This window comes from Aulonocara stuartgranti (genome assembly GCF_965226115.1).
Source record: "Aulonocara stuartgranti genome assembly, chromosome: 5".
Taxonomy (NCBI): Eukaryota; Metazoa; Chordata; class Actinopteri; order Cichliformes; family Cichlidae; genus Aulonocara; species Aulonocara stuartgranti.
In genome coordinates this window covers 15,254,354-15,269,625 of record NC_138943.1, presented here as the reverse complement: position 1 = coordinate 15,269,625, position 15,272 = coordinate 15,254,354, and the positions used below count along the sequence as shown (strand labels likewise).

The 15,272-nt window shown below is 42.0% G+C and overlaps 1 protein-coding gene across 1 annotated transcript in view; it reads left to right on the top strand.

The window, feature by feature from the left end:
* Positions 1-15,272, top strand: part of LOC309706580 (receptor-type tyrosine-protein phosphatase gamma-like) — a 113,950-nt gene that overhangs the window by 81,947 nt on the left and 16,731 nt on the right. Inside the window, exons 7-13 of the mRNA XM_082533240.1 lie at positions 1,964-2,121; positions 3,277-3,469; positions 7,835-8,019; positions 10,610-10,718; positions 10,824-10,873; positions 10,985-11,720; positions 12,654-12,792. Coding sequence (XP_082389366.1) covers positions 1,964-2,121; positions 3,277-3,469; positions 7,835-8,019; positions 10,610-10,718; positions 10,824-10,873; positions 10,985-11,720; positions 12,654-12,792 — 1,570 coding nt within the window. The remainder of the gene's footprint in view (positions 1-1,963; positions 2,122-3,276; positions 3,470-7,834; positions 8,020-10,609; positions 10,719-10,823; positions 10,874-10,984; positions 11,721-12,653; positions 12,793-15,272) is intronic.

The following is a 15,272-nucleotide window of genomic DNA, read 5'->3' as shown; positions in this document are numbered from 1 at the left end:
GCTGCTTAAGCACTATTATTTTAAAAATTCCAAATGAGTCTAAACACAAGCTATGAGCAGAGTTTAACTTCAAAAGGAGATAAAATTTGTAAGATCCCGCCTCTGCCGTGCTACTGTGGCTCCACAGTAGGAGACCTCCAAGGAGCTTCACTCACAGAGAAAGAACTATTAATTACATCTCAGCCTTAATTAGACAACCCTTTGTTTTAGTCAGGCTCAAATGTAAATCTATGAGCTCTCATGGACTGCAGCTCCTGCATAGGCTTATATTCATATTTAAGCTATTAATGTCTTGTGTTTTGTGCTATGGCACAATTCTTCATGGCATATTGTTTTAAATTACTGCTGCTGGGCAGCGTCACGGGATTCATGGCTTATGCAGTCTATAAGCATATGTTTTATCACGAGTGTGTAATCCTTTACTACAGATGAGGGCACAACAGCTCTGTTTACACGGACACGTTTGACTTGTTTTACAGCCTGCAGCTGACGGTCTTTTTGTGACCATAATCGTAAACAGACAAGGACATGTAAGAGTATGAGGATATATAGAAGCGCAGCATAATTGCTCTTCACTCACGCTGGATTTGAAAGACCAGCGCTGGGCTTCACTGAATCGATTCTAATTATAATTCAACAACCTCAACTTTCTGGAGATAGGCGTTTCGATGTTTTGCATTGTGGGCTAGCGAGGTTATGACATTTGGCATTCACGTTGGAGGGGAAAAAAATATTAGCGGTTTTCTTTTTGCTAAAGATAAATGTATAAGGGTAAAAATTTGACCATAGCAAACCACTGGAGGCTACAGGAACACATGGAATTTGGCCTCAGAACCAGGAAAGGGGTCACTTTGTTTTGGCAAATTTTAAATAACTATATTCTGATTAGCCTTAAACCAGGATAACGTGTGTGCGTGTGGTTATTTTCCAAAGATGTAGTTAAGCTCCCTTTTTCTTTTGTTATATAACCTCGATAAAGACAGATTATCAAACATGTTGCATATACTTGATTATTTTGAGTCTCCAAGTGCCTGGACTGCACAGATGTCCGTGCTTGCACCACATTATTTCATTTCCTGACTGAAAGAGAGCCTGGTGTGGGTGTGGTGGTTTTTGGCCTGTCTTCCTCCGTGCCTTCTCCCCTGTTAGGATGCTTGGTTTTTCAACTAGCTCGTTATCCCGCAGTCATCCATCCATCAACATCTCGGTGGCCCATGAGCGATAGGGCACGTACACTGTCTGAAGACGGAGAGAGGAAAGGCTGTGCGCGCTGAATTTCAGTCGGGGTAGAGATGAGGCATCGGGGGCGAAGCTTCCCGTACCTCACCAGCCTGAATATAAACCACACCCTAAACCCATGAGCTACGAGAGATTATATCTGAATTAAGTTTGGCTTTATGTTGATATTTGTCATCATAATTCAAGGAGAAAAAAACAATCAAACCGACTTGCATAATCCACTTTACATAATCGCAGGACATATAGGAATTTTCCTCTAAAAGATGCTTCTGCTTTTTTTTTTTTGTTGTTGAGTGTTTTTTTTTTCTGCACAGCTTTACCTGATTCTGATCAGAGGACTGAAGAGATCCAGCAATCATTATGATCTGTCGTAATTCCAATGGCCCATGCCACAGTTGCTGCACAGAGCAGAGCACGCTACCACCCAGCCACAGATCAGCTGTCAGAGCTGGCCATTTTATCACACTCCTCTCCCTTTGCTCTTCTCTCAGTCCATCTGAGTACAGAGATCTGGCCAGAGTGATAACAAGTGGTGAGGCTTTTAACTACTGCCATTCCACTCGTGGAGGTTTCAGGAAAGCAGTAATTATGCCACACCGGGAATGAAATGAAACAACCTTGTTAATGTTGGTGTAATTGTAACTTGACACATTAAGGGTTTTAGTGCGCCGAGCGATATGCTTTACAGCGCTGTGTATTGACAGGTTTTGATCTCTTTACACAGAAAAGGAGACCTACCTCAGGTCGTTCGTCTTGAGGGATCTGCTGCCATCGTCGGTGGACAGTTATTACAGATACACCGGCTCTCTGACCACTCCGCCCTGCAGCAAGGTAGTGGAGTGGATCATCTTCTCCAGGCCTGTGTATCTGTCCCACTCACAGGTGCGTCAAGTTCACATACGCGCACGCACACACACACACACTTGTCCATACAGCTCTATTCTCCACGCACAGTCAGATCCCATTTGCGCACAGTCAGTGGATCGCTTGCTGTCCCACGGTGTCAGTGCACAAGCAATTTTTCCCCTCATCTGCCTCCCCTCCTTATTCCCTTTTCCTTCGTTCCTCTCCAACTCCTCTGCATATGAAACCATCACTGCCTATATAGTGGATGATTAAGCAGGAAGGGAGAGCCAATTACTGGCATTTGAATGATAGTAAGTGTGAGATAGCACCTATGCATATATTGTGCTGTTAGTGTGAGACATTGACTAAAGACTCCTAAATGGAATACTGCTCTGTGTGGAAGCTGGCTATCATATTATTAAAGTTGTTCAGGTTCATCAATTTAAATTCTCATTTACCTGAAGTAAAGGTTTGACACGTGTAATGAAAAAAAAATGCCTTTAAACTATTCATTTATGTGCTTTACAGCATCTTGCCTCCCATGGTTTTTGCTGTTTTGATTTGAGAGATAATATATGCCAAGCCATGCCCAGTGCTTTCTGCTGATCCCATACACAGTCCTTTGCTGCATCTTTTATACAAACAATTCTTAGGTTACCCAGCTGCATATCCTCTAGAGAATTCTGTGCTGTAGAAATTTGCAAGGCTCAGTGGAATTTCCATCATCTTGCAAGAGGACAAATCTTTTGTTCAGAAATGACTTCTCCTGCAAGAATATTGACCCACCTTTACAATGTTTGTGACGCTCACAGATAGTCTTTTATGAACCTGTAATTCATTTCTCCAAGCACGCATAGGACACATTGATTCCACAGTATCTGTAATGTGTAGTCATTACAGCACACTGCAGGAGATCATTCATGGCAATCAATGGCCACAAATTTGCCCCATTGAGAAGTTACAGCCCAGCATGCAGCCCAGGGTGATGATTGAAGTCTGTGCCTACTGGTGCCTGTGGTGTGAATGTTACTTGCAAATGCTGTACTCCAGTTGTGAAGAGTCAGCTACTGGCATGCAGCTCCAAATGCAGTTCTGCATGATATATTGAAAGCGCGTGGACAGACGCGTATACATATGCACAATAGCACTTGAATTTGCCTCAATAGCTATTCTTTGTTTCTTTCTATCCAGCTGGAGGCTTTCTACTCCATCTTTACAACAGAGCAACAGGACCACGTCAAGTCTGTCGAGTACCTGAGGAACAACTTCAGGCCCCTGCAGGACCTGGGCAGTCGCAAAGTTTTTAAGTCGGCTGTAGAAAATGCATGGCAGAGGGATTTGACCGAGATCCTGGGAAGCCCTCATAGCACCGAGGCTTCAAAAGGTAAGCTTTGTTTTCTCTATGATTTTTAGATTTTTCTCAGCTGCAGCACTACTATAAAAGGATTTGCTTAATCCACGGAGCTCCCATAATTACAATTATTACTTACTTTTTCAGCGGGGAATAGTTGCTTGAATTGGTAGCTAATATTGCAGCGTGGATTAATGTTGTAAATGCACACTGTGCAGAATAGTGTTGACATTAAGCCAATGTTGCATGGACCAAGATCTGTGATGGAAACAGTCTTACAAGTCATACAAGTAAAAAACTGAAAAGCAGGAAAATGCTTAGAAAGGGCAAACTAAATATAAGTACTTCTATCAGGGTTTTAAATATGATGATGGGATTTTATGCTTTTTTTTTTTAAATGGGAGATGAGTGTTTAAACTATCTCGGTGGGTTAATTTCAATCACAGTCTACCTAAATATATACTGGCAAGATAAGTGGGCATTAATCTAAACCTGTTCATTTTATACTCGATTGGCTCAGTAAATGTTAACATGCTAATGAAAAACACTTAGTTCTTAAAAATCTGAAAATTGAGTCCGTTCACTATGCAATATGGGCCCTAATTTGTGTGTGTGTGTGTGTGTGTGTGTGTGTGTGTGTGTGTGTGTTTTCGACTTAAAGTCTAACAATCCTGTGTGCCTGGGCGTGTGTGAAACTGTCTATACTGATCGATATTATTAAATGAAATGTGCAAAGAGGGCAGCAGACTCGGTGCATACATGTAAATAAAATAATATGAATAAAGTGCTTTATTTAAATTAGTTTATGCATTGTTTGGATTTTGTTCCTAGATTCTAACGGATAAAAGAGTTTGTTAGCTGGCAAGTGTTGATTTTTGCCAACTGAAATTATAGAGGCAGATTTTATTTGCTGTATCTAACTAGCTAATCAGGCTAACATTAGCATCGTTAGAATTTAGAGAACATGAATCCTGGGAGATCAGGAACTAATCAGAGGGAAAAAAATATTTTTCAGCTGCTATTTTATGCATAAGGTGTTGCCATAGCGCGTGGCGCCGCATGTCTGATTTGGCATATGCCGGATGCGCTTCCTTACACAACCCCCAAAAGGATTTGTCTCTTCTCTCGGGATCAAACTGGTGATCTTTTGTTTGTTAGTCAAATATCTAAACCGCTACACTATGAAGCCATAGGGAACCAATCATAGATCTCGGCTAAAATCAGTCTCTCAGTAAAGGGACAATTTTATTGGGGTTTTTTTTGGGGTTTTTTCTCGTATTTTGTTAGATAAAAGTCGAACAGAGGAGAAATCAGTAGTTTAATGTAATAATTCCAATTTCAGGAGCTTTTTGGGTAAAACTTGGCACATTTGATTCTCTCACTGATACAACTGATTCTTCAAAGCACATATTAATACCAGGCACGGACCTCATGCAGTGCTTGATCAGAGTATCTTTGTTTGTCTTTCTCTTTTATGTGTGCATCTTGCCGTGCTGGCTTTAACCGAACAGTACAGGAACTATGGAGACTAATGAGAAAGGCTGCTGCTCCTTAAAGTGGTGTTGTTGGTGTCTGGCAGGGAGAATTGATTGGGAATGCTTGTGATGAAGTTGGAGCACTCTAACGGGGCCGATCAGCAATCATCATTAATATGTGGTACAGCTAAAATAGACCCATACAAATTAAGTTGTGAAATTGCTTTTGTGGCATTATGTCAGTAGGCAGAATGAATGGGAACCAGTGTCTTTTAATTTTTTGTTTACCCCTCCCTCGTCTTTTTATTTATTTATTTATTTTCTGTTTTGCAAAATCGAATCTGCATTTTTATCAAAGAATATTTTTGTGCAAGAATGTATAGGCGAATGGAGGTTTAAACACTGTCAATCTCATCTGCAAGGATGACATCTGTCAAGGTTGTGCAACGGGGCCTGTTTGTCCGCGCACAATAAATGATGGCTTTGCTTGTAAATGGCGTATGAGAGCCAGGGCCGCGCCTTCACTGAATGCTCCACCGCTGTGGCTTTTATGGCAATGGAATTTGTTTGGCCATTACAAATGCAGAGCTAACCTTTCAGATGCAAAATAGAGATTGCAGATTAGTTTGTGGTGGTGCACTGTCATTGTTTGTCCAGTAATAATGCCAAGATATATAGGGCACTATTTATTTTATCTTTGGTGTGTCTTTGCATGTGTAAAAAAAACAACAAAAAAAACCCCCCAGCTCTGCCAAAGCCATACCCTCCATTTAAAATTTAATTAATTGAGACAATGGTGATAATACTTTTTATATGTCTTATCAGATTGCTGTGTTCATTATATTCTCAGGTTAGGGAACTGATAATATGTTTCGAAACTGTAGAAAATGACAGCGACAGTTTCCAAGAACCCACAATGATGCTTTAAACTTTCTTGTGTTGTCACTTACAGCACAGAACTGAAAAGTAATGAATGTATAAAGATATAAAGTGGAGAAAGGCTGCCATGTCCTTGTTCCGGAACAATTATAACCGAAGAATGTTTGGCATTTTACTCCTACAGTAGGCAGTTACTCGATTTTCACCCAGTCAGCCTTTCATTTTAATTAAAGGAGCATTAGTCTTAAAAAAAATCAGTAGGTGTTAAGATTATGGTTAAAGCTATAGACAGTGAGCATCACCGTTAAATGATTATTGTAGTTACTGCGTTGGTTTTTGGTGGTTGAGATGACTCGCATTACTCAGCTCACCTGCAGAGTTCACAATGAATAGTTTTGTCCCCCCCCCTCATTGTGTTTAGAGTAAAATCCTTGTCTCCTCGATCATTCAATGCTGCAAACAGCTTCTTTTAAAAAAATACTGTAAAGGCTTTAGAAGTGAGACGCTTTGGAACTGCTGTTTGTTGACAACCGTCGATTCATCACCGCTCGGTAGACAGTGCCGGGAGAAAGATTCATGCTCTGTGCTGAGTGGTGTTGTAGACCGAGGTGGAACCTCTATGAAACACGAATTTTGAAGGTTACAGCGAAGGTTACAGAAAGGTAGAAGCCTGGGGATGCTAGTGTTAAAAGAATTCCTCCACTTTTAAAACAGTATGTACATTTTATTGTCAGCTTAAGGTTTTGTTTCCACTCGATCCTGCTCTGCGCCGGTTTTTACCAAGTGCAACTTTCACAAAACGAACACGTGCACATCTAAGTTTGAAATCAGTGCCTGGGTCGCAGCGTTTGCTCATAACTTGACTACATTTAAGAAAAGGTTGCTCAGATGACACATTTTTAGGAGAAGAATCTTTTTTTCTTTTTTTTTTAAGTTTTCTTTGCAATATGCAGAACGGGAGAAGCTGAGATGGTTACTAATATGTGCGTGCTGATTGTTAAAAGGATGATGATTGCCATGACAGAAGTGATGCAGGCAGTAAAACCGCAGTGACATCTTCAGCTGCTATTAAATTATCATTGTTGAGGTTGACAACACACATCCGACAGGTTTATAATACATTTCGCACCTGTCACATCTAATCAACACCCCGAGATTTTCTTCCTTTTGTTTTTTTCCCCCGTGTTCTCTTGACTGATTTCTTTCCACCCTGTCTCCCTTTTCTCCCTTTCACATATCGTGGTGCATAATTTGTGTCATAGCTTCAGTGTGCAAATGGAGAAAACTGTGGTGACAATTTCAATTTGGCAGAAACTCTGAGAGCACATAATCATTTGACACTATTTCCTGACTGCTGTTGCCCTGATCTGCTGAGAAGCATGTCCAGATTGTCCCTTACCCATACTGATGGAGCCCTGTGTAAATATCCTTGCTGCAGCCTGCACTGCCACCTTGAGGACGATTTACAGATTATCTTTTGTCTCCTTTGTGCGTAGTGTTTAATCTGACAAATTGGGTATGGGCATGTTGCTGCTAGATAATCTGTACCACATGCCCGCCACGCGGCGCTTGGTTCTTTTATATTTTGCCTGTGCTTTTTTTTTCTCCCCCTTCTTCTTTTTTTTGGCATGAAAAAGGCACAACGCGTCCAGATTGACAATCTGCACACGCCGGAGGTTGTGCGTGACCCAACTGAAGCCTTCAGGAGTATTTTTGTTATTGAGTTACTTTAGCTTTGTGCACTTCTGGGTGTTTCTCAAGTGGAAATGGCTTTGAGTCAAAGCAAGCGGGATTTTGTAATAAGCCCGTTAAAAGGCAACCTTCATTCTACCCACACATGTCGACAGACAAAAACACATGTGGTCAAGCAGTCATCCCAATCACAGTCTTCCATCTTCACCGAGCTGTATTCAGTCAGTGAAAAAGTGACACCACTGTTTACTTCCTTGTCAATCTTTTTTTCGTCCCCCTCCTCCCCTTTTCTTTCTTTTTATGCTGCCTTGTTCTCATATCCTTCTTTTTTTCCCCTCTCTGGTCTTTTTAGTGTGCAGCAGTGCCCCAGTGAGCATGAAGATCCAGCCACTAAACCAGACGGCATTGATGGTGAGCTGGGAACGCCCTCTGACAGTCTACCACCCACCTATCACCAGTTACATGGTCTCCTACAGCTGGGTGAAACGTGATGTCGCTGATGAAAAGACCTTCACCAAGACCGGGGATCAGAGCATGGTGAGTGTGGCTGTTTAAAAGCTTTTATTTATTTATTTTACAATAAATGTTGCATAAACAGCTCCGATTGGTGTGCAGAGCCTCAGATGTATCTGTCAGGATCAGAGGTTGGCCAGATCAGTGACGGTGTGTATTGGAGGTGACAGGTTATGATGAACTCTGCATGTGGCTGTTGGCTGATATGAGGGCCCAGACACTCTGCTGTCACTCACCTGTCTAAGAATAGAAGCACAGGCCCGTCACAAACTTTGACGTGTCACACTGAGATACTGTATATATAATGTGTTCAAAATTGCAGCTGTGGCCTTTATCCAGGTGTAGCATTTACCCCTCTGTTTATTTGCATTTAGGTTTGAATCAGCCTCAGAAGTAGGCACCTCTATTACAGGGTGAACAAAAAAAAAAAAACGCATACAGACCGAGGCGGCGTAAACAAAATAATATATTCGCTTTTATTTTCCCAATTTAAAAAGCAATCATTTAAAAAAATCTTCAGTTTTCAGGCAGTACGAGCAGCTCTTTCAACAGAAACTTCTGTTAGTAACATATGCAGAGCAAATGTACCCTTTTAGATCTTTGCTCCACTGATCATATAATTCATCTCGCTGCCCTAAACAGTGAGTTAGCACACTTCGGTTCTTACTGTAGCTTTTCAGCAGAATATTCAGTGGTGTCCACAGATATATCCTCCCTCTGCAGGAGGTTGCACCTACAGGGCTGTTCTTTTTCACTCTATATATTCTTCTCTCTGGTCACATATTTTTGCATTTGTGGAAATCCAACACCCAGCTGTGCATCTCTTTAAAGCCCACTGACCCCCAGCTGTTTTTATAGTCTGCATGACTGGCTTTTTGATATAAACAGTGCAGAGGAGAAAAATCTCATCTCACCAGTTCAGAGACCTGGGATCAGTTCCCTGGTGGCAATGCTACCTCCAGCTTGGCGCATTCCAATAAACACAGTTGTCATGGGCTGGAAGCTCGTGAGGGATCTTGTAATGTTGCTGCACTAGCGACTCCTATTTGGTGTGGGTAACTGCACAGAAGGGGTGAGATCTGAGAGCAAGAGCTGGCTAATCCTTTAAGGTAATAACCCCCTTCACTCAAGCGTGTTTGCCTCACTTTGATGTTTAACCTTCACTGTGCAGAAGGATCCAATTGCAGAGTCTGGCACTGAAATTTTTTTAAACAATCGTTCTACAGGATGATTTCATGACATTATGAAGCAAATTTTGCAGCGTGGAACTTGCACGAGTTCGATGCCTCCGGTGCGCGCACACACTCTGTGAATAAGGAGACGCGTTGTGTTCAGCAGTTACACAATGAACAATGATTTGCATATTCATAGATTCTGGGAGAAAGGAGGAGGAGATGTAATTTTAAGAATTTTAAACCAGGTAATTGAACTACTTTGTGAGGGTAAAAACACTTCAGACACAAATTATTATTCCGTGCAGCTTATCTTTAATACTGTGTTTCCTAAAACATGCCTGGAGGAGAACTTGAGCTTCGAATGTAGCTAATGAAGCTTAGAAAATGATGGACAAGTGAGCTGAAATCAATATGCAACCAGGCTTCTGGCAGTCAAGAACTCCTCCACAAAATAAACTGTTATTCTCATCAGAAAACATACCATAAGTTAATATTATTCCCTTTGTTGAATTATTGCCGCTCATTGTGGACAGAAGTTCACATCTCACTTGCAGCAACAATATTTATACCTGATGTTACCCATAGCTTTCTCTCATTATTTGTGAATTTTGGCATCTCTTTTTAGCTCTCTGTTAATGATTACTGCACCCTGATGTTCTTCTTATATCTCTACAGTCTTCATTTTCTGTACTCTGTGGCCACAAAAGAGCAGCGCGTTCTCCATAAAGGCTGCTGCACTGTGAAAATGCTTACTTAGATATCAAGTGTCATCTAAACTTTGTTACGGAAGATGTATTACCCATGATGTGACTGGTGAACCATGTTGGGCTCGTGAGGCTAAGTGACTATTTTGCGTGGAATGCATTAATGTAATAACATGATTTATTTGTCGTGGTGAAGTGGGAGACCTGTAAATTTGCATTGTGCTTTGATTTCAAATGGCTGACTGAGAGAGTGATTATAGTGTCCGTGTGGTGCTCTGTCCGTGCAGTTACACTCCATTAATACAGTCGATCAGCCTCTTTTTCTCACATTATTCTGTCCACTTCTCCCTCTCTGCACTAAAGTCCTTATTTTGCTCACTTCATTTCCATTTCAATTTTCAGTTTCTATCTCTGGACACCTTTATCTGAATTATTTTGGAGAAATACTGGCTCTGCAACACCAGAGGCAATCACCCACCTATTCTGAGGGCACTTTGAATACAAGTTAAGCCATCTGCAACCTGCAAAAACACAATTAAATTAAACAGAAAATAACCTTTCTAAACAGCTTGGAAGTTGTGGGCCACAGACTATTGGACAAGCAGTAGTTTAAAATGGAAAGCGTTCATTGGAGGCTATTTGAATTATTAGCATCTGCCTTTTCAAATGTGTTCATCTATTACGATGCAATTCCAGTTAGAATTGACAGTATTTTATGTGTGTTTTCTCTTACAGAAAGCAGTCATCACTAACGTTTCTCCTGACATCCTGTACCTGTTCAGAGTGCAGGCAGTGTGTCAACATGATCTGCGCAGTGATTTTAGCCAAACACTGTTGTTCAGAGGTATGTGGTCACAGCAGGTGTACTCTAAGGCCTTTGTTCCGTCTTCAAATGCACTAATAGATGGATATATAAATATTTTATGTCCCTCCCTCTTTTGTTTCACAGCTAATACAACAAGAATTTTTGAAGGATCTCGAATTGTGAAGACTGGGATGGTTAGTTGACCAGAAGATGGCAGTGCACATTTCTTTTTGCATCTCAGTGACGTTCATGTCATATTCTGTTGGGTAACCATTTCCCCCCCCCTCTCTGCCCATCTCCCTCAGCCCACAGTTTCTCCTGCGTCCTCAGCAGACATGGCTCCAATCAGTTCTGGTTCCTCCACGTGGACGTCCTCTGGTATCCACTTCTCCATTGTCTCCATGGCAACAGGGATGGGCCCCTCTTCTAGTGGCAGCCAGGCCACGGTGGCATCGGTAGTGACGAGCACCTTGCTGGCAGGCTTGGGTGTCGGCGGAGGGGTCATCTCCTCCATGCCCAGCTCTGTTTGGCCCACGCAGGCGCCTCAAGCCACTCAGAACCCCACTCGTCCATCCACCGCGCCCGCAAAGTCCAACAACGAGCAGACGCCACCTCAGGGCTCCGAGACAGACAACGCGTCTGAGGAGAATAATGCTCCGCACGAGGGTGAAGAGGAGGGGGAGGAAGGCGAGAAAGATGGGGAGAAGGAGGAGGAGGAAGAGCAGCAGAAGAAGAAGAAGGAAAAGACTGGAACTGACAATGGGGAGAAACAAGCAAACAGCACTCTGGCCAAAAAACCTTTAATCCCCACCCCCGCATCCACAGCCAAAGAGAAAGGAGAAGGGAAACCTACAGTTAAAGGCACCACAGTACCTCCGAGCACTGGTGAAGACGTGGAGAGCAACCCTACAGGTGTAAACCCAGTGTCCACTCAGGAGCCGCGTAATAGCAGCGTAAAGACGCAAATTCCCAAGAATTTACCTACAAAGATCCCCACTGAAAATGAAAATGCAAACAGCTGGCCTTTCTCTGTCCACACTGGTGAGCAGGACATTTCGATTCCTGTGTTGTTGTTTTTTATTTCTTTTTTTTCCCCTCCTCATACTGAAAAATCTTTTGAACTCTTGTTAAGCCTTTTTTCCCTTGTTGTCGGCTGTTGTGCCAGGCAAGACTTCTTTCCAAAGCACAGTTCTGTAAACACCACCAGCACTTACAGAGACCAGTTTAGCAGAACAAATAACTTGATATAAGACGCTAACTACACTGGTTACCATCTCGGTCAAAGACGGAGCCCCAGGCATTTGTGTCACTACAACACAGAGACCTGAAGGAAGAAGTAGGCTGTCTGCCAGAGGGACTGCGCCTCAAGGAATTCCTTTAAGCATGTTTTAAAAGAGTTTGTTTCGAGGGAGAGCATTTATGAAGATGTCTTTGCCTCTTTTTTTTTGTCTTATTTCCCCCTCAACAAACCATGAAAATACTAGAAGTGGCATTGAAAAATGTTAAAAGGCAGTTGCCGTTAGTGATTATCAATAACAATATAAACAAACAACACTGCGGTTTTCTTTTGAATCTGATCAACCAACCCAATCACATTGTTTTAATCATCTAATTAGAGTTAATCTTGAGCTCTTGTAAAATGTGTTTGTTCTCTCCTTGATTTGTGTTTGTGTTTGTTTTTGTTTTTTTTCCATAATGACTTCTGTCTAGGCTTTTAATTTTAGGAAACAATTTATTTCGTGAACATTGTAGAATTAATGGAGAAAAGCCTAGCATAGTGTCCCAGCGTTTAACTGAAGAAAAGACGCAAAGACTAACCCTACTCTGTTCCAAGATTTCCATTTTATCTGCGAACAAAACATCAGAATAGCCTTTAAATATATTCACGGAGGCACTTTATAAGAGCACAGATGAAACTGTATAAGTCGGTACGACATATTTAGACATTTAACATGTGTTTGTTTTGTCTTTCAGACAGAACCACCATGTCCAATGGGATGCCGCCACCTCACCCGGGGATGGGCAGGATGGTGTGGATTGTCCCCTTGGTGGTGGTGTCTGCTCTCACTCTGCTGTGCCTCATCATGCTGCTAATTGTGATGGTCTACTGGAGGTGAGAGAGAGTTCACAACCTCATTCCCGGGGCTCCATCTTAGTTTGTTAGAACAGTAAATTGCTATGATGAAGTGCTGTAGCCTTTTATTGAAAATAAAAAGCCTTATCTTTACTGGGTGTGGGGATGATGATGTCTCTGATTCCTCCTTTAGAGGTATAAAAATACAGCTGCCCCTCACTCACACTGGACCTCTTGAATGCATTTTTTTTCTCTGTTCATGTTTTCTACTAAGTAAACCACCTGCGTTTAAGTGTCCTCAGCATGGTTTGGGCTTAGCAAGGGTGCTAATGCTGCTTTCTTCCCTTTGCTTTGTACATTTTGCCCATCACCCACTTGGGTGAGGGGCAGGAGACCTGAAGGCCCCGCAATGCCAGCATGGGTCCCAGCTGTGTCTTCATCTGCTGGGCTAATTTCCAGCCATGCTATTGGAGCCCGAGTAATTACACAGGCCAGGCCACAAGCACATGTCGGCTGGTTAATGAGTAACAAATGGCACTGTAGGCTACTTCCTCAGCTGGTCCTGTGTATATTTACTGCCGCTACTTGTAAAGGATTTTATTTGTTTATAGACTCTTTAGAAATAAATATTTGAAATGTGTTAAATGCATTTAAATGTTTTTTTTTTTGTTTTTTTGATTTGATCGCCACAGCAAATGTTTATATCACCTTGCTGTGACAGATAATAAAACAGTGAGATATAATTAAAAGCGGGGTTATTGGCTCCACAGAGGTGTAAAAAACCAGAGCTGAAAGCAAGATGACTGTACAGATTCGGTTAGCGAGAGTTTGGGTATTTGAGTAGAAAAGCAGGGGCAGCTTTGAGATTTGAAATGGCCATCGCAGCTGCTGTTGTGACAGCTCAGACACTTCACAGACAATGCCTGCTTCCCTTAGGGAAAAGGCTACGGTGAAAGATGAAATCAAGCCGTTTACTCTTCATCCTCTGCGTGGTCTCTCTTAGTGACACAGAGGCTAAACCCGTGAGTTTCTCTAGTTCCAGATGTTTTGTTTTGATTGATTGATTGATTGATTGATTGGTAATTTATTTCAACATGTGAACAATATACAAGTACATTTAGAAAAGAAATGAGAGAAAAAAAAATATACTATACAAATTACATACAAAAAAACATTCTGATTAATTTACATGTTGAAAGGGAGTGGGAAGAAGTATACACTTATTTAATCCCACCCCTGTCCCATAAATTATCAGTGAATATTTAGTCAGCTTCATTGTTCATTATCATATCGGCTTAATTCCACCATACATTTGATTTTTAGAGGCGTCTATGGAGAAATGTGTGGCCAGTGAATTATCTATTAAAGCTTCCCTGTTTGGGTTTATCTGAGGTTATGAGTCTGGTGTTAATTGCTGGTGTTGCCCATCTGGAAGCCTGTGAGGCTCAAGGTGTTGGCTGAAAACTGACAGATATAAAACCGAGAACAAACCCAGTCCCACCTCTTTTTTTTTTTTCTTTCTTTCTTTTCTTTTTCTTCTTAATTGGAATTCATTAATAAAGCTGTTAAACTGGCCTTAATGCAAGCTGCTCTTCTGAGAGTCAGGAAGACGACATGGACGATGCCGATTAGTTAGCAGGACCACATCTGCCCTCAAAGGAGGCCATTAGATCGGGAGGCTGCGACTGAAACCGGGGGGAGCGCTCCTCCCCCGTTTGTTTTCACCTTTCCTCTCTCGCGCTCTCTTTTCTCTCTATCAATTCTCTCTGTCACCGTCTCTGTTTGGCTCCTCTCTTTGTGCATTTTCTTTTTAAATGCAGTTCCACCTTTTTGTTTCGGTTTCATCTCTCTAAGAATGACTAGCATCTGCTCCCTCCTCTGCATGGCGTACAGGTAGGGTTAAAGCTGGGGTATGTTAGCACTGGGATGAAACGTGGGTCTTATAGGACAGATTGCATGCGAGTTGGTATACCAGGTGTTCCGGTTCCTCACTGGTTGTTGTCAGTCACGCTAGAGCTGCTGATTATTTTTAATGCACAGCTGACCTTTTTACAAATCTGTTTTAATATCACCAGATAAATAACCTCAATACTTACGAAAGAGCATGGCTGCTTGCAGTTTGTCACTCTGTGAACTCTGAACTTCAGGCTGTATGAAAATTTTGATTGAATTGTCCTGGCAGTATTTGCAAAGATCCAGGCTTTTTGAAACAGCTTTTTGAGCAGCAGCAGAGGCAGCAGCTGCTGCCAACAATGAGTATTTACTCCAGAAAATGCATCTTGAAGTTGATTTCCTTGTCCTCAAAGTCCCTTGAAAGAGGCCCTGAGAAGAGAAAATGTGTTTGGATTAGTTGTCTTCGGTTTGCATAAAGAGCCAAACTCGGCTCGGCGCTGCAGCGTGTCACCGTGAGTTGTTTACCTGGTCCCTATAGTCAGCGAAGGCTCTGTTTCCAGGAGCCACTCACTCTGTGTGCGATCAGCTGTGTCCTAACTTCTCTGGGGTTTTCATTAGGAGTTTTC